General features: G+C 42.5%; 1 protein-coding gene across 1 annotated transcript in view; it reads left to right on the top strand.

Annotated features, from left to right (window-relative positions):
- The window catches only part of GUCY2C (guanylate cyclase 2C), a 246,423-nt gene that overhangs the window by 76,356 nt on the left and 149,384 nt on the right, over nucleotides 1-20,683 (top strand). The window contains exons 5-7 of the mRNA XM_030211775.1: nucleotides 7,224-7,433; nucleotides 15,017-15,138; nucleotides 19,570-19,666. Of these exons, the coding sequence (XP_030067635.1) occupies nucleotides 7,224-7,433; nucleotides 15,017-15,138; nucleotides 19,570-19,666 (429 nt within the window). The remainder of the gene's footprint in view (nucleotides 1-7,223; nucleotides 7,434-15,016; nucleotides 15,139-19,569; nucleotides 19,667-20,683) is intronic.

Below are 20,683 nucleotides of genomic sequence, written 5' to 3' on the forward strand. Positions count from 1 at the left end.
GTCCTTTATCTGCCATCATCTGCTTTGCTACTATGTTACTATGGTATTAATTCATTTATCCAGACTTTCATGCACATGGTTTTGCTTTTTAAATCTAAAGGTGAAATTTAAGGGTGGTTGAACAATTAGGTATAAACTGTGTTGTTTCTGTTTTGGACTGCTTTGGGTTCTACTGATCTGTACATCTGCTGTCTGGAATTTTGGAAGATAGAAAAGAGAAAATAAAAAAATATATTTTGGATGTACTCTGTTGAAGTTGTGTACTTTTGCAATGTGTGTATGGATGCCTGTTCTGGTGTATGTATGTGATAATGTTTGAATAACTGTCTATACTAATGGCTATGATTTCTTAACATGCGGCATTATTAGAGGACAGACTTTTAAATGCTCAGTTGCATTATAGTCCATTTAGTTATGGTTCAACAAATGAGAGATCTGCATGAAACCAAGTATTTATTTTTATTATTTTGACTTACAAAACCACTTGTCCCTGAAACATGGTCAAAGTAGAATAATCCATTTGTGTATCTAAAATGTAAACTTCTACAAATGAGGAAGTGAAGATGTGATTCCATGTGCCCAATGAAAGGAGAGTTTAATTTTACATCCATTTAATTATAATATATTCCATCTTAATAACAGCAGGCTTTCGAAGGCAGATTACAACAGTAGTTAAGATGAACCCATCTGGAAACAGAATGTCCTTATTGAGAGTTAGCCATGTGTTACTGTATTGTATAAAATAGTTTAGAAAAATGAGCACAAATACAGAGAGTTTATTATTACTGTTTCTACCAACTACAATATCTTTTATTGCTGTTTTAGTGATTTTCAATTTTATTTCATGATATATATATCAATATATGAGAAGCTTGCTAATAAATTTAAAAAACCACACATAGGTAGTCATAAGCATTTGCTATTGTTTCTATACAGAAATATCCTTATTGTCATCATAAGCAAAAATAAAGGCATATAGGGCTAGATTCTATATATGGCGCCTGAAAATTCTACGCAGAAAAAAAAATATGCCTAGGCAAATTCTCTAAAGTACGCCTACATTTTATAGACTAGGCTTAAATTTCTATGTGGTATATAGAATATGCCGAGTGCCAGTCCACTTGACTAAATTTAGTCAACTAAAACCTGGTATAAATCCCGATGCCTAAATTAGGTGTGGAGTGGGTGTATTCTATAACAACGCACATAGATTTTATAAATGCCCATGAGCCGCCCATTCCATGCCCATAACCACACCTACTTTTTAACTGTGTGACTTAGAATTTATGCGCACCACATTTCAGAATACGCTTAGACAGTAGTGCGGGTAAATTCTAATTAATGCTAATTAATGCTGATTACTTCTTAACATCCAATTATCAGCGCTGATTAGCTTGTTAACTAGTTAAGTTATGCTCATTGTTATGGAATACTCTTCGATTTTCATGTGGATATCTTGGTAAAATATATAGAATCCCGAGGATGGCACAGTACTGAAATCCACAATACAGCATTGCAAATAACAAAGCATGCTCTGGAGCACTGACAAAAACATTTTGAATGTAACCCTCCCCCCTTTCACAGACCCTTCAAAAACTCCCTAACCCCCCCAACTCCCCTTACATCTCCCGATCCCCTCCTAACAGAGAAAATGCAAAACTTAGGATGTTTAATATATAAACCTCACAAGTTTGCTGTTTTCAATAGCGATTGCTTTTGTTTTAGACTAACCAATATGGTGGCAAGCTCCGCCCACTGCCTTCAGGCAAGATAATGGGCCAGATAGGCTCAGGGCTTTTTTTGAGGGGGTACTTGGGGGTACTGAGTACCGGCACCTTTTCCACTGTCTGCTAAAATTGACCCATGGACCCAAAGTTTTAATGAAAGAGCTCAGGCTCTACATACCAATTCTGCCTTGTCATAGGTTGTGTGACTGGTTGCAAGGGGCCTGGCTATTGTGAGATGGGTCCATCAGTGATCACCTCACCTCTGAAGGGTGGCCTAGTATTTGAGTACCGGCACCTTTTTTGCTAGTAAAAACACACTGGATAGGCGGATCCAAGATGGCCGCCGAACTAGACGTGTGAGCGTGAGCTCCGGTATTCCTATTTCAGTGGGTCTGTGTCACGGAGTGCTCCCCGGGTAAGATGGGGAACAGAAAAGGTAAAGGGGTGACTCATACCTCCTCAAGCGCCGCTGGTGGACCCACCATGACGCAGCCCACTCTTGAGGTTTTCGGAATCCGCTCACCGGGACCAAGAAATCTTGCTTCTGGAACTTCCGAAATAGCATCTTCGGAGCACAGTGCTGAGGGCGCTACTTTGAGCCTGCTCGCAGGTTTGACCCCACCACAACCTGGAAGGAGAAGCGGAACAGAGGAAGCGCTGGTTGTACAGGCGTTCGATTCGGGCGGACTATCGCCAGCGGTGGGAGGTCCGGTTCTGACTTCAACCCCAGGTACTGAAACAACAGGGAGGGGATTTTTGCCCCTGGCCCTAACCCCAGAAGTAAACTCTCTGGGGTTAAGAGGTGGAGTGGAAAAGCCTGCAATAATTACCATGGATGTGTTATGGGAGGCCATCCAAGGGGTGAATGTGAATCTCCACGAATATATGATTCCACACAGACTGAAATAAGACATTTGAAGGAACAATCTAATCAGATTACTGCTAATATTGAATCCCACCATGAAAAAATTCAATCTATGCAGACGACAGTGGTGACTGTTATTAAAGAAAATACAATTCAGGCGAAGAGACTGGAATATATAGAAAATCAAATTAGAAGGAACCTAAGGATACTTAATTTTCCGATTTCTGCATACATTACTTCAGCTGAACTATTGAAAAAGTATTTCTCAGAAGTTCTGGACATTTCTGTGGAACATCACCCTTTGGTGACGAAAATGCAATATATTAAAACAGTAATGTCTTTGGATCCAGCACTTCCTCAAGATAATTTGACTGATTTTCTAGAACGTTCCGAGATCTCACAGCGAGCAACTCTACTTGTAACATTAGCCCTGGAGTCAGATAAGAGTTTAATTTTGCGTTCTTATTTCAGGAAAATGAATGTTGATTTTATGGGCGGAAAAGTACGTATCTTTCCAGATTTAGCTAAAGACACTCAAGCCAGGAGAAGGGAGTTATTGGCATTAAGGCCGAGAATCCTTTCCCTGGGTGGAACTTTTATTCTTAAATATCCATCTAGATGTATGATTTCTTTAGAAGGGGTAAATTACCTGTTTTTCTGTCCCATTAAATTAAAAGATTTTCTAATAGCTAAGGAGACTTTACATGAACCTCCTGTGATGGCTGTTCCCATTTAGTAGTACTGTCCAGGCTGCAAGATTCCGATGTCCTTCTAGTTGTTTCTTGATATCTATTATTATTTGAATTTTATTAGTTATAATTTCTTATCTTGGATCCACGTGTTGTGGACAAATATGTTATGATTTTACTTCTGATATAATTCTTGGAGTTATGTGCTAAATCTTTACATCTTAATGTATGAACATTGGTGTGTAATTATGTTGAAAATATAAATAAAAAAAAAACACAAAAACACACTGGATAGGCTCATGTCATTAAACCTGTCATTAAACCTCCTTGGTGCTATGTGATTAGCACATCCATGTCCATTCTCCGCCCCTGACACGCCCCTCCAAAAACAGACAACCTGACAGTGCATCATAGGATAGGGTCATTGGAAAATCAATTGTGAGCTAATAATTTATGCTTTTTAAATTTTCCATGTACAGCTCTAATTTCTGGTGAGCAATTCTTGTGGAAGTATTGTAGAAAATATTGATGCTAGAAAAAGCTATTATTATTTTTTTTAATGTTCCTGTATGCCAGTGGCAGGTAGGAGATCTGAAGAGCTGGCCGCTGACTTTATGCCTGGCCTTGTGCTGGAATGACCTTCTTGGAAGATATTCAGAATATCATGACCTCTCGAGCTGCTCTTATGGTGACCTTTGCATCTGAAAGGGAGAAATTGCTAATTTTGAGGTCTTACTTTAAATTGAAGACTAAGACGTTCTGTGGGCAGTCCATTTAAATTTTCCCAGATGTGACTAGGGTCACACAGGAATGTAAGAAACTTTTTCTTACAATTGAAGTCCAGAGTTAATGCCCTGGGGGCTTCCTTTTTTCTGCATTTTCCTTGTAGATGCTTGATTCATCTTAAGGATAAGAAATATATTTTTTATGATCCTATGCTGCTGGAGAAATTTTGTATTGGAACATGAGAAAACTAAGCTCTAGGGAATAAACAGGAATTCAGTTTGAATATTAGCATGAATTTGCTTGATTTTCTTTTGTTATTTTCTTTTTGTTGAGGACAAGTCTCTGTCCTTAATGTAGACTTGTGGATGGAATGTATATGATATATTTAAAATTTTTTTTCAAGTGTTTCTTGATGTAATTCTTTGCTTGATACATATGAATGTATAAAAGCTTTTGTAAATGATAATAATAAATAAATAAACAAATACTGCGCGCTTAGCATGTGCAGATGGCAAACCTAATGTGGAACGCTTTACTGTGTCCCATGTTAGGCCATTTTTCCTGTGTTAGATACAGGTTAGTATCTAACGCAGCTTAATCAAAGGGCCCCTGAGTCATTTAGCCAGTTCATCTTTTGCTTTCATGGTAATTATTATTTGGATGATCTTTTGGCTGAATTACAGAAATTTCTGAAATAAGTTAAAAATATTTAATAGCATAAATGCCAATGTTTTAAAATGATTTGAAGGGCCAAACACAACACAAATGATCCTTTCCTGGATACAGTGAAGAAGATTAGTCAATACTGGGGGTGCTTAGCATACACCACACCCACACATCAGGCTCTTATGTGTAAATGTATTTAAATTCTGTAGATAACTTATAGATTATTTAAAGGAAAATTCTATATACAGTGGTGGAAATAAGTATTTGATCCCTTGCTGATTTTGTAAGTTTGCCCACTGACAAAGACATGAGCAGCCCATAATTGAAGGGTAGGTTATTGGTAACAGTGAGAGATAGCACATCACAAATTAAATCCGGAAAATCACATTGTGGAAAGTATATGAATTTATTTGCATTCTGCAGAGGGAAATAAGTATTTAATCACTCTGGCAAACAAGACCTAATACTTGGTGGCAAAACCCTTTTTGGCAAGCACAGCAGTCAGACGTCTTCTGTAGTTGATGATGAGGTTTGCACACATGTCAGGAGGAATTTTGGTCCACTCCTCTTTGCAGATCATCTCTAAATCATTAAGAGTTCTGGGCTGTCGCTTGGCAACTCGCAGCTTCAGCTCCCTCCATAAGTTTTCAATGGGATTAAGGTCTGGTGACTGGCTAGGCCACTCCATGACCCTAATGTGCTTCTTCCTGAGCCACTCCTTTGTTGCCTTGGCTGTATGTTTTGGGTCATTGTCGTGCTGGAAGACCCAGCCACGACCCATTTTTAAGGCCCTGGCGGAGGGAAGGAGGTTGTCACTCAGAATTGTACGGTACATGGCCCCATCCATTCTCCCATTGATGCGGTGAAGTAGTCCTGTGCCCTTAGCAGAGAAACACCCCCAAAACATAACATTTCCACCTCCATGCTTGACAGTGGGGACGGTGTTCTTTGGGTCATAGGCAGCATTTCTCTTCCTCCAAACACGGCGAGTTGAGTTCATGCCAAAGAGCTCAATTTTTGTCTCACCTGACCACAGCACCTTCTCCCAATCACTCTCGGCATCATCCAGGTGTTCACTGGCAAACTTCAGACGGGCCGTCACATGTGCCTTCCGGAGCAGGGGGACCTTGCGGGCACTGCAGGATTGCAATCCGTTATGTCGTAATGTGTTACCAATGGTTTTCGTGGTGACAGTGGTCCCAGCTGCCTTGAGATCATTGACAAGTTCCCCCCTTGTAGTTGTAGGCTGATTTCTAACCTTCCTCATGATCAAGGATACCCCACGAGGTGAGATTTTGCGTGGAGCCCCAGATCTTTGTCGATTGACAGTCATTTTGTACTTCTTCCATTTTCTTACTATGGCACCAACAGTTGTCTCCTTCTCGCCCAGCGTCTTACTGATGGTTTTGTAGCCCATTCCAGCCTTGTGCAGGTGTATGATCTTGTCCCTGACATCCTTAGACAGCTCCTTGCTCTTGGCCATTTTGTAGAGGTTAGAGTCTGACTGATTCACTGAGTCTGTGGACAGGTGTCTTTCATACAGGTGACCATTGCCGACAGCTGTCTGTCATGCAGGTAACGAGTTGATTTGGAGCATCTACCTGGTCTGTAGGGGCCAGATCTCTTACTGGTTGGTGGGGGATCAAATACTTATTTCCCTCTGCAGAATGCAAATAAATTCATATACTTTCCACAATGTGATTTTCCGGATTTAATTTGTGATGTGCTATCTCTCACTGTTACCAATAACCTACCCTTCAATTATGGGCTGCTCATGTCTTTGTCAGTGGGCAAACTTACAAAATCAGCAAGGGATCAAATACTTATTTCCACCACTGTATGGCGCTTAATTTTCCAAATTTTCGGTGCAGAAAAGCATTCTAATGGACGTAAGGTGCTAAAACGGGGCAGAAATGGCAGATCTATGTGAAAATACATGGGCCCATTTATAGAATAGCGCCTAAGGGTGTCTTTTACTAAGGCACACTCATGTTTTTAGTGCATGCTAAAATTGTGGGTGCGTTAAACGTTAGAGATGCCCATAGGAATGCATTGGCGTCTTTAACATTTAGCGCCCACAATTTTAGCGTGCGCCAAAAATGTGAGCGCGCCTTAGTAAAAGACCATCTAAATGTTTCCATGCAGCTCTGCAAAGGGAGCATGACCATGTGAGGGGCGTGGGCAGGTCAGGGGCATTCCCTCAAAATGTGTGCAGTGTTCTAGAATAGTGTGGATCCGTGTCCAACTTGCATGCTGGGATTTGCTCCTGGTTTCAGTTGGTGTAACTCCTCATTCCCAAAGTTGAGCACAAACCCCAGCGCTACATGCTATTCTCTAAATGGCGCCGATCCTGGAATGCCCATTATAGAATCCCATTGTGTCGAATTTTGAGCACCATTTACTGTATCCACTCCTTACTGTGCTTTCTTTACTTTGAAACCCTTATGGAGTATAATGTTCTCCAAAAAGTTACATTTTCTGGCATGCAGCTATAAAGAAATTTAGTATTATTTAAGTTTTCCCTTTTTGTCTTTCTTTTAGCATTGACAGTTTATTCACGGTCCCTCTGATCTCAGCGGGAAGCTTTGCAATATCATGTGACTATAAGGCCAGTTTGACTCGCCTCCTGACACCAGCCAGGAAGGTGACCAACTTCTTTATAGAGTTCTGGCAGTTCCGACATGCCATCAAGGAAGTACAGTGGGAATCGATCTACTTCTATAAGAATATGGAATCCAACAACACAGAAGACTGCTTTTGGTAGGAACTACCCATATCTCTGCTCTGCTTCTTTTCAAAAGCATTTTCCATGAAGGTTCAGGGTGTTATGATTTCATTTTATGTTCACAGTTTTATACCACCCGACTCCAAAAATACTCATGGTGGCTTTATAAAATAACAAAATTACAGTAATGCAACATATTTTTCTATTCCTGAATAAGCATCCCTAAAAATCTCTAGCTTGCTATATTATGGCGCATTGACAAAACTCTCTTGATAACTGAAAGTGCCATGGGATATTGAAGGAAATCTATAAGAGAAGATGAAAGTGACAATGCCTGAAATGGCCATCAGGGCAGGATTAGTCATTTCAGGGCCCTAGGAGATCGAGTGCAGTGTGCCCACTATCATAATATAAATATATTTTAAAATTTCCATAAATGGGGCCCTGCATGGTTCTGACTGCATAGGAAAACTGGCAGAGGAAGAAGCAGTTGGGAAGAATCTATGCTCGCTGACTCTCCTTGCCCACTGGAGAACAGTGCACTTCAGGTAGGGAGAATAGACAGATCTCTGTGGTCAGTAGTGGTTCTGGATCTTTCCCTTCCCCTCACTCTTCTTTCTGCCAGCAGCTGACTTAGCAGAACAAAAACCTGCTTTGAGAGCCATTGAGTTAGCATATCTGAGGAGGCCTTTCCTAAACATTGGGCCCTAGGTAAGTGCCTAGTTGGTCTATGCCTTAATCCTGTTCTGATGACCATCACTGTTATAGATTTTGGGCATACTTGGCTTATATAAGGGAAGTTATACACATCTCTTCAATTTCATAGATCTCAACTGAGCATGCTGGATGGACCATTTTGATCTTTATTTGCTATCATTTATTACTTATGCAGGGCCAGCTGAAGGCATTGACCAGGTGAGGCACTGGTTCAGGGCACCAAGCCTCAAGGGTGCTGAAAGTCTGCCTCACCTGCTCCTTTGGCTAGTATCTCCCACCTCCCACGTGTCTCCCTCCCTCCACCCCCGTGTCTGGCAACCCCCATCTCTTAATCCCCCACCCCGTGACTACTTGCAAACATGTCTCCACTCCAGAGGTCACTGCCGGTGCTGGTCTGGAAGCTCAAATGCCATTTTCAGCCCCCTGTGTCATAACTTCCTGTTGCCACAGGGGCTGAATGTGACATAGGGAAGGTTTCTGGAACAGCACCTGCAGTGTTATGTGAAACATAGTAGCGGTGTTGGTGATCCCTGGAGGTGAGACGCATTTGCAGGAAGACAAGAGGAGGGGCCAATGGTCAGCCGCTGGAACATGGGTGGACGAGAGAAAGAGAGGAAGATACTTGACCTGGGGATGAAGGGTAGGGAGATAAACATGCTGGACAATGGGGGAAAAGAAAGAAGAGATAAAGAGAGAGATGTTGAACCACAGGTTGCATGAGAGGGGAGATGGAGGGAGACATGTTGGACCCTGAGAGGGGAAGAAGAGATGGAGACAAGTTGGACCCCAAGAGTGGAGGGAAGGTAGAGAGGGAGAGAGGGAAGGGAGAGGGAGAGATGTTGGACTTGGAGGTGGAGGGGAGGGAGGGAAGATGTTCATAGGGGAACATAGGAAGATCAAAGGGAGATGTTGGACATGGGGCAGGGAGGGGTGTCAAAAGGTACATGGAAGGCAGATCAAAAGGGGGGGGGAGTTATTTAGGGAAATGTTGGATATGATGAGGACATAGGGATATGGAGGGAAGATGTTGGACCCCAGAGAGGAAAATTGGGAGAAGCTGGACGTGGGGAGATGGGAAGAAAGTGCAAATACTGGATATGAGGAGAGATTAGGAGAAAAAGTGCAGATAGTGGACACATGGAAGATGGGAGATGAGAGATAGAGAAGAGATTCTGAACATAGGAGGGTATAGAAAGATGAAAAGAAGATAATGATAACGGTGGTGGGTACATGAAGATGGAGGAAAATGCTGGACATGACGGGGGCATAGGAACATGTTGAACACGGGAAAAAGAGATAGAGGGACATAGAGAGATGAAGGGAAGCTGTTGGACACTGGGGATAGAGGGAGACAGAAGGGAAACTCTGGACATGGTGAGAAACAGAGAGATGGAAAGGAAATGTTGGACACAGTGGCAAAGAAAAATGGACAGGATCTGCTGGACATTGGGAGGGATAGGGAAAGAGTGCAGATGCTGGACATGGATTTTGGGAATTGAGAGATAGAGGAGATGCTATACTCAGAGGGTATAGGGTGATGGAGGGCAGATGCTAGACACAGGGAGGGAACAGAGAAAGACAAAAAGATGCTGGAGACAGGAAGAAGAGAGAGACAGGAATGGTGGTCAAGGGGGGAGCTAGTGATAGAAGGGGAAATACTATACAGAGGTGGAAAGAGCAAGAGAGTAAAAACACTAGATGGAGGAGAGTGAGGGGGAGATGCTAGACATGGAGAAGAAGGAAATCACTGAGGGGCTTAGGAAGAAGAGAGATATGGAGAATGGTGGCTAGGATGAGAGAAAGAAATGAAAAGCTATAGGTAGAGATTTGAAAATGCTGATTTTTGGAATTTACATCTGCTAACTTTATATTTTACACAATACAGGGAGAGTTGCATCTCCTATTTCTCTGGAGGTGTAGTGCATGCACAGTGTGGCTTCTTGGCAGTTCAGTTTAATTTCTGTGTCTTTATTTTTAATTTGGGGTTGTTTACTTTGTACTCTGAGAGGTCGATATTCAGCCAGCAGTGCTCAGCATTTTGCTGATCTTCAGCAGCATTATGCCCGGAAACTCAATGCTGGGACATGTCTGGACTTCAGCATTGAATTTCTGGGTTTCCAGAGCCAGCTGAACCATACTCAATTAAGTGCGACATTCAGCACTTAACCAGCTATGGGGCACCTCATAAAGATAAGACTGACTTTTATGTGGTCCTATTTATTTGGTGACCTTTGCTGATAAAGTGCAGAATATTGGCACATAACAGGCCAAGTGCTGACTCTGACCCCAGAACATCCCCAAAGAGCTGATTTTTGCTGTAGGCATTCCTGGTCATTTTCAGCAACACTAACCAGTTAAGTGTGGCTGAAAATGACCGGTTAGCCTGGAACAAGTGATTTAACCGTCCAGAAGCTGTTTCTGGAAAGTTAAATAGCTTTGAATATCAACCCCTGAGAATCTATTCATGTTCTAATTGTGTGACTGAGACCAGGTATTCTGTTAGCATCAGAGGCGTAGCCAGACGTTAATTTTGGGGGAGGGGGGCCTGAGCCCAAAGTAGGGGGGCACATTTTGCCCTGCCTTCCCACTGCTCTCAACCCCCGCTGCAACCCCACATACCTTGGCTAGCGGGGGTCCCAAGCCCCGCCAGCAGAATCCTTCCTGCAGCAATATTTGGCGCTGCACTACTTGCTCCACGTTCCCGCCCCAACGTGCATGCTCAATGTCACTAAAACCGAGCATGTGCATCAGGGTGGGAAAGTGGGCAGGCAGCATGGCACTGAATATCGCTGCTGGTAAGTTTCTGCTGGCGGGGCTTGGGAACCCCACCAGCCAAACCAGCAGACCTTGGGGGCCCAAAAGCAAAATTGGAGGTGGGGTGGGGGTCCAGGCACCCAAAGCTCCCTGTGGCTATGCCACTGGTTAGCATGGAGTGGAGAATGACATGGGGACGGGGATCTGCAGTAACTGCGATGGGGATGGGGACAGAGCCCGCGGGGACGGGGCGGGGACAGAGCCCGTGAGGATGGGGACAAACTTTGTCCCTGTGTCACTTTCTACCAGTGGCGTAGCCACAGGTGGGCCTGGGTGGGCCGGGGCCCACCCATTTAGTGCTCAGGCCCACCCAACAGTAGCACATATTTAGTGATAGCTGATGGGGATCTCAAGCTCGGCCAGCTGAAGACTTCCCCCTGATGGTAACAAAAACGCTACTCTCCACAGTACTGGCACCTGCACACGCTCCGTTTTCAGCGCATGCCTGCTGCATACTGCCAAGGTGGAAAGAAGCATTTTCCCGCCAGCTGAAATATTTTTTTTTTTGGTGGTGGGGGAGAACATTTGGTGCCCACCCACTTCTTGCCTAGGCCCACCCAAAATTTGTTGTCTGGCTACGCCCCTGCTTTCTACTTTGAAACCTGTTAATAAACTGGACTGTTATTTATGTTTGATTGATGGAGATGACAATATTTTTATTTTTTGGAAAAACAAGCAAACATGCTGGCCAGAGCTAGCAAAATTTGCCCGGGGGATCCTGTACATCCTGCTACCAGCACATCTAAGAAGACATATTCTATTGTAGGAGGGACTGTGGAAGACAGGAGAGCTAGACTGAATCCTGAGATTGTTGATGACTTCTTATTCGTCCACAGATTAAAAAATCTCTCCCCAAGGGCATACAGAATGGGTTGTATTTTGTACCCCTGGACAATTTAACAGGGTAGATTAGGATTCCTTGGAGTAGTAGAAGTCAGCTATTGTTGGGGTTGGAAGGGTAGAGGGTGGTGGTGGTGGTGGTGGGAGGGTTATTATAGCTGCTACTTATTATTGTTTTCTATTTGTAATTTATACATAGCAGTTGCAGAGCATATTGTTCCTTTTTATGCTTTAATAAAAAGATTTAAATATAAAATCATAAGTGTTTAAGGCTTCTGCAGATGAGAACAGAGCCCACGGGAATGGGGTGAGGATGGGGACAGAACCTGCGAGGACGGGGCGGGAATGGAGACTGGGCCTGTGGGGATGGGATGGAGATGGAGACAGGGCCTGCGGGGATGGGGTGGGGACAGGGACGGAGACAGAACCCACTGAGACGGGGTGGGGACAGGGATGGAGACAGAACCCACAGAGATGGGACGGGGACAAATTTTGTCCGTGTCATTCTCTAGCATGGAGTGTCTATAGTTTTTCTAGTAAGTGTATTGATGTTCTAGAGCAGTGGTTCTCAACCCAGTCCTCAGGACACACACAGCCAGTCAGATTTTCAGGATATCCACAATAAATATGCATGAGATTGCTTTTCATGTAGTGTTTTCTTGGCTTGGCATGCAAAACTGTCTCATGCATAGTCATTGTTGACATCCTGAAAACTTGACTGGCTGGGTGTGTCTCGAGGACTGCGTTGAGAATAGAGAGTTGCACGGGAACGGGGTTTGCGGGAATCCTGCGGAACCTGCAGGATTCCCGCGGGGACGGAAGCGGTTGTGTGGGGATCCCGTGGGGACGGAAGCAGTTTCTGTGGGGTTCCTGTGGGGTTCCCGTGGGGACGGAAGCAGTTCCTGTGGGGTTCCCGTGGAAGTGTATGCTGCACTTGCGCCAGCCTCTCACCTACCGAGTACCAAGTTCTTTGAGTGCTGTCTCCTCCTCCTCCTTGCTTTAACAGCACAGATGTGGAAAGCCTCCATTAAGGAGGTGGTAGAGATACAAATGGTAGCGAAATTCAAAAAGGCATGGGATGAACACAGAGGATCTCTATTTAGAAAATGGAAGTTATAAAAAACCTAAACTTAAATGGCTGCATGTAACATAGTAACATATACATAGTAGATGACGGCAGAAAAAGACCTGCATGGTCCATCCAGTCTGCCCAACAAGATAAACTCTTATGTGCTACTTTTTGTGTATACCCTATGTGATATGTGTTTAAATGTGCTCAGTCCATACCCATTCCAACCATTATATCTTCCAAATTATTTGATAAATATATATATACTAGTAAAAAAGGCCCGTTTCTGACACAAATGAAACGGGCGCTAGTGTGTGGATGTGTTGCATAACACTTACATGGTGACTCTGGCTGTGATGAACTAGGGCCGATACTGTTTGGTCTGTGTCTCATAAATGGCAATCTGGTTTTGGATGGGCTGGAAAGGGTTAAGACAGCAACTTTAGTGGCTGGAACATGAGGACAGTTCTGGACAGACTTTTATGGTCTGTGTCCTGCAAATGAGAAGATGAATAGACTGGAGTGGACTTTGAGGGCAACTCCAGCAGTTGGAACATAAGGATAGGGCCAGGCGGACTTCTATGGTCTATGTCCCAGAAACACCACAGAAAGACTGTAATCAAGTATATAATATCACATTCATTGTTGATTTAATCATGAATTGATAATGATTGTGACTATTAGGCAGACTGGATGGACCGATCTGGTTTTTATCTGCTGTCATTTACTATTACTATTAATCCTCTCTGCTTCCAGGCTGATGCGCAGACCTCAGCTCTGACATAAGCATGAGCATCAGATTTCACCTGACCTACTGGCGCGTGCATGTGGTGATCTCTTAGCACACAGTGCCAATGAATCAGAGAAGTCTTATATGTGCACACCAGAGTGTTCCAGCTTCCGTTCCTTCCTTGCCTGCAGTGCTGCAGCTCAAACCCAGAGACTGAGAGAGTTGACAGGAATTTTTTTTAATGTACCATTAAATTCTTGTGGGTGAGGACAAGTTAAATACTTGCAGGGACGGGCGGGGACGGGTAAGATTCCCTGTGGGGACGGGCGGGGACGGGTTAGATTCCCCATGGGGATGGGTTAGATTTCCTACGGGGACGGGTGGGGACGGGTTGGATTCCAGTGGGGACGGGTTGGATTTCTGTCCCCGTGCAACTCTCTAGTTGAGAACCACGGTGAAGTGGTGCCTCTAGTGGCAGTTGACCATTAAGGGGGGGGGGGGGGGTCAAGTTACCATATGAGGACTTTTTTCTTTTATATGACAGCTTGAACCCCCTAGTGGCACCATTTTGAAGAAGGTTGCTACCAGGGCAGAAGCAAGTGAAAACTGGCTAGAAGGTAGCTGACTGTGTGTGTGTGTGTGTGTGTTTGTGAGTGTGTGTGAGCTCCAAGATGGGGGTGAGGAAGGGGGGGTGTACACTAATGTTTGTGTGAGGGGGAGGGGCACTGATGTGGGAGGGGGGTGCCAAAGCAAAATTTGGCTCAGGGTGCCATAAGCCATTGAGCCAGCCCTGTACCTATGTTACTAAATTCATCTGGGTTAACAGACTGGGAAGGTTACAAGGAGAGGAATGCTGCTGTCTTCAGGGAATTATTATTTATGTTGCTATTAGTTTTGTTTTGTTGTTGTTTAGGGGATTTGTTTGGAGTTGTGTGGAATTGGGATTACTTTTTAAGCTTTGTAATTTCTGACAATTTTGTAAATCACTATGATTACATTTTACAAAGGAGGTACATATATATATATATATTTATTTTTTTTAACCATTAACTCATGTTATTTTAGCACAGGTCCCATTTTGTGCAATGAGACCTAGTTACTAATAAAGGGGTTAACAGTAAAAATTACGCATATTAATGGTAACCCACATTAATAGCTTCTCCCCTCAGTGGTCAAGGGCCACAAGGAAATAGAAAGTGAAAGACACATTTCATAGAACATTTCTTAACTGGGATATCATTTTTCTGAAGGAGGTAATGTCATAGGAAAAAGAACATTCTTTGATTACTTCCCCAAGTTTTCATCTCTCATCTTACCTCCCCCTTCTGATGCATAGCCACTCTTGCTCATGTGATCATAAGCCTCGCTGTGCCTTGAAACCTGTAACCTCAGTACTCGTTGTGACCAATAACCTTACTTCCTCCCTATGATCTCACTTCCTGTTGCAGGTACTTGAATGCACTGGACAATAATCTCTCATTATTCAACAAAGTACTGACTTTTAAGGATTTTCTGAGATCACCGGATAAGGTGTTTGAAATCTTAGAAAGCAGCAGTCGGAAAAGCAACGGTAGGAGTTAATAAGACCATAAAAATCTTCTGTTTGGGCTATCACTAACTTTTTGCTATGGAACCAATGGTGATATTGGTGCACAGAGGTGAAGAGAAAATGCAGTGGAATTCTAATCGGCTGAATGATCATATTGTTTTGCCTGGACATTTCCTACTATTCTTTAAGCCTTTGTTTACAACAGGGTGTCCAACCTTGGTCCTCGAGGACTGCAACCCAGTTGGGTTTTCAGGATTCCTCCAATGAATATGCAGGAGACCTATTTGCATGAACTGCATCCATTGTATGCATATTCATTGGGAAATCCTGAAAACCTGACTGGGCGAGGGCCGAGGTTGGACATCCCTGATTTACAGCTATTCATTTTTTATCCCCATATGTAACCGTCTTGCTTCTCCCATGTAGTCCATCCATCGCAAAAACAATCTACCAGAACTTAGTACGGGTTGTACCTTCCCCACTAACACAAGGGATATTTCCTCTGCCACATCCTCAGCCATCCTAAGGAGTGAGAACCAGTGGCATAGCTAGGTGGGGCCACTGGGGGCCTGGGCCCCCCAACATTTGCTCTGGGCCCCTGGTTGGCTGGCAGGAGTCCCCAACCCCCGCCAGCTTAAGACTTTGTCCAGCACTGGTCTCTGGCACCATTGCATTGTCTTCCCTGCTCTCTCTTCCCCTCATGTCGGGCACGCTTCTTTTAGTGAAATTGAGCATGCTGGACGTGAGGGGTGGTTTTAACTTTAGACCTAAGTGTGTAACTTGTCTTAGGATCATTACAAATAGATCCTGTGATGACCAAGGCACACCATTGATATCTCCCACATTGTTCATGGGCACCCTCTAATCTCAGAGAGGGGACTTCTGCATATCGTTGTGTGGATAACATTTCTCCAGTGGTTCTTCCTCATTTGTAAGCTATAAATTTGCAACTTTAGAGAATGGTAACACACATGTCATTCTCTCTTGTGAAATAGGCTTCTTATCTTGCAGTAATAATTCGCGCAGTGTGAACCTTGCTCTCAAATAAGCTTGTATTAATGCTTTCTTAGGATAACTCTGTTCTTGAAAATCTTTTGGTAAGTAACTTTGCCTGATCCTTAAAGCCTTCGAAAGTAGTACAAATCCGCTGAAGGCGCAAAAGTTGACTAATCGATAAGTTGAACTTCAGTCTATATGGAAAGTAACTAGTAAACCTGTGAAGATTATTATGTTTCATCAGCTTCTTATATATTGTGGTCAATAATAGCTGATTCTCTTTTATAACCCATATGTCCAAAAATTATATTTTCCTCATACTATATTTCAGTGAAAATATCAAGTTTGAATCCAATGAGTTAATCCATTGCTCAAAAACTTTCAATGTCTCCTCTGATCCCTTCCAAATTTGATTGTTCAATCTTTCAGATCCCATTGGCACTTGCTACAATTGTATCAGTGGTTTGAAGAGTATCCACTCAACAATATGCAGAAGTCCCCTTTCTGAGATTAGAGGGTGCTCATGAACAATGTGGAAGATGTCAATGGTGTGCCTTGGCCATCACAGGATCTATTTGGAACGATCCTAAGACAGGTTACACACTTAGGTCTAAATTTAACACCACTTGCAATAGTGCTAATGTTGTATACATGATTGAATGTCCATGTCAGCTCATATATATTGGTTGTAGCAGCCAACCTGTTAAAGTTTGACTAAGTAAGCACAAATCTCGTATTATTACAGAGAATTTACAGGCGCCATTCGTATCTCACTGGCAGGAAAACCACCATGATTAGAAAGATTTAAGACGGTGGGTGATTGATTATGTCCAAGAAGGGTGGGAGGGAGGTAATTTTGAACAAAGATTAAATTATAAATAACAATTTTGGATTTTTACTTTGAAAAACATGGTGCCTGGGGGCCTGAACACCGAACTTGATTGGGTTTCATTGATTTGAATCCAGTACTCTGATTGGAGGAGAAAAAAGAAAAATGAACATTGAGTTAAATAAAGTCTTTGATGAAATCAGACTCTGACAGTAGAATTCTGTTGTGCAACACTTGACGTGGTTAATGAAGATTTATTTGATGCTCCTAGAACAAGACCTCCCAAACTTGTCCTGGGGAGCTTAATGCTGGTTGGATTTTTAAGATATCCAGAATGCATATTCATAGATAAATGTGCCTACACTGAGTCTCTGAACTATGCAACTTTACTTCATGTATATTGATTCTGATATTCCAAACATCTGATTGGTTCTGAGGTCATCAGAACAGGCTTGGGAAGCCCTATGCTACAAATCAGTTGAGGTCCTTTAAGTAAGGTGAGAGGTCTCATTTTCAAGGATGCTCTGACCAATGTGCCTAATTTACTTTTCGAATAACCAGTCAACAAGGAGGTAATTCTATAGATGATAATAACAGTTACGTCGCCCTCAGTTACATGCATGAATGATTAGAATATCAGCATATACATATGAATGTGTGCACATTTGCACATAAATGCTGGAAATGTGCCTATATGCCATTCTGTAACTATGTGTACATCTTTGATAGCATGTAGTTTGCAGGGGGGTGTACACATGAGGTGCACATTATAGAATATTGTAAGTTATGTGTGTATCTCCTGAAACTAGGCGTGAGCATTTATGTTAAGTGCTTGCACCTAACTGCATATGCGAGTATATATCCGGTTACATTAGTATTCTGGCATCTTCTAGTGGTTAGTGCAGTGGACTTTGATCCTGGGGAACTGAGTTTGATTCCCACTGCAGCTCCTTGTGACTCTGGGCAAGTCACTTAACCCTCCATTGCCCCTGGTACAAAATAAGTATCTGAATATATGTAAACCGCTTTGAATGTAGTTGCAAAAACCTCAGAAAGGCGGTATATATCAAGTCCTATTTCCCTTTCCCCTTTCCCTTTCTAGAATAGACATTCTGCCCTCTCACTGGCTATGATTGGCATGCAGCATAAACTAGAGTATAGAACATCACTATGATAAGACTCAGAACTCTTGAACCAACCTCTTCTTTAATGCAGAAACCAAACAGAGAAAGGTAACTTACAATTCAGATGTGCTGGACAAGAGTCTTGCCTTGCAAACTGGTGTCTGTTTTCAACCAGCTCTCTCCATGCAAGAGAGAAGCGGGAAGTAATTCAACAACAAGCTGAGAGTGATGCTATATATACTTTTACACTGGTGAAAATCTTGATGGAGTTACAAAGCTTCTAGGGCTCATGCAACAGACTCAAGTTAACAGAATGAGTATACTGCAGACAGCTTAACACATCTGATGGAGAGAGACGAGGGGAACTACTAGCCCAGCATGCTTAGAGAATCAGGCATACCAATAGAAAGAGTCCCACAGGACATGTGCTCTGAAAGAGCCTATCACAGGAAACTATGTGATTACAGGAATTTGTAGTCTTTATCCATTTTAAAGATACAGGTACTGTAATCTGTTACAGGCAATGCTTAATATACAGTAATTCCAGTTAATTGGGACACTGGTTCATTGGGGCAGCCATTTACGTGGTGCAAACCCGGGAGAACAAGAACAAAAGCACAATTAGAAAGGGGAAAAGTTTTGCTTATTTGGGACACTGCGCCATTTAATTGGACCGGTGGAATCCACAGAAAGACATTGACACGTCACTTCCCATTAAGTACAAATGGGCAGCTGCGTTTGCGTATATTTGCTACTGTGGGGTGTATTGCGTTCCACCTGTGGCTTGTGCATTTAAAATGCCTAGGAAAGATCTAACACTCACAGACAAAATTAGCTTGCTTGAACAATTCGAAAAACAACCCTCAAATACCAATCAACGCCAACTGGCAGAGATTACTGAAGTGCCAAATTAATACTGTTTTCAATGAGTACCTGTATTTATCTGTGCTTAGCAACTTTTGCTTTTTTAATTATTTGGCTTGTGTTCAACTTTTGTGTTTGCTAGGTTGTGTTTCAGAATAAATGAAAAATGTACTTTTATCTCATGCTTGCAATGTACTCATTTTCACGATACCCTAACAACTTCATTTATTTGGGGCAACCACTTAATTGGGGCAAAGTATAGGAGTCCTGATGTGTCCCAATTAATAGGAATCTACTGCATACACAATAAAAAACAACCTGCCTCCGTGCAAATGGGGGCAGAACAGTAGGTTCCTACCACACACCCTCTGGGTGCTTAATTATAGGTACACAATTATTGATTACCCCCTATGTGGCCAGTACTCAAAAACTTTGTACAGGTAATTTCAAGATTTACCTGGACAAATCTTTCCCACCTATCCCTATGAAGAATAACCAGTGAGTTTCATAAAGGGGGAACCCCCCCCCCCCCCGAGACCAGAGCTTTATGATAGGTGCTGAATCAATCGTCTAAACTTACTGTTACCAGTTTTAAAAGCAAGTATTTTCCTTTGAATCACTCTTTCTCTGCTTTTGCAGTGATACTTATGTGCGGAAGTCCTGATGATGTCAGGGATCTCTTTAAAGATCATACACCTCCTCCAGAAGTTGTCATTATTTTAATAGACCTATTAAAGTGAGTATCAGAATGAGTTTAGGTTCATACATATATAGGACTAGAGCGAGAAACCATGGAGCAGCCATTTTAACCCCTTTCTCCTTCTATATATGGTTCTGGAACTTTGGTGCCGAAATTTGCAAGCAGATCAAAGATCCACATCCATGCCTGTATGAGTTTACAAGCCAATTAATTGATATTAACAATAATAAATCTGATGAAGGACTGCAGCCAGTTGAGAGAACAGCTTCTATCTCCGAACTGGTTGCACCATCTGCTTTTTTTTCGCAGTGTTCTATTATGTTTAAAAATGGTTCTGATGATCTAAAAGGCAAAGAACAAGGGATATGTGAAATGATTGCAATTATATTTGAATACACTTTGAGCTGGGCCAAGTGTGGTTCAGAGTTTTATGTGTGACTTGAATTAAATCCATCCCCCTGTTCTCAACGTTAGAAAAATCTGTGTCAACTTTGACTGATTTCTGTTTCTGGTCTCATTTTGGGGGTAAAGAATAACTGTTTGCAAGCATAAAAAGCATGTGAATGTTTTTCCCTATTTGTGCTTTAATTTTGAAAATGAAAGTATGTTCCAGGGAATTTATGCACTTATATTTACACTGATGAGATTGATTTCCATCTTTGTTCCTTCAAAAGCATTGTGTTTCTCCCAGTTGCTTTTATTAGAGGTTTCAGATAGGCAGCATATCAGGCTGTTGGCTGCCAGATAGGGAACATTTGTTTACTTTGTTTCAAAGCTTGGGAATGATACCCTACTCAAACTCCACTGGGAGAACAATTACTTCTTGTTCCTAAAAAAGGGCCAAAGCCTGGTTGTTTAGTAAGACATTTAACTAAGTATTGTTCTCTATACCCGGGGACTTCTTTTTGGACAGAGGGATGGTTTTTTATGTACTGGGTAAAAGGGGGAAGGGATATTAGTGGAATTAAAGGGGAATTTGGGTGGGACAAACTGGTGAATATAAATTTTTATGTACCCTCTAGAGAGGTTTATTTGGCACTTGTACTGCATTGA

This window comes from Microcaecilia unicolor, chromosome 1 (assembly GCF_901765095.1).
Source record: "Microcaecilia unicolor chromosome 1, aMicUni1.1, whole genome shotgun sequence".
Taxonomy (NCBI): Eukaryota; Metazoa; Chordata; class Amphibia; order Gymnophiona; family Siphonopidae; genus Microcaecilia; species Microcaecilia unicolor.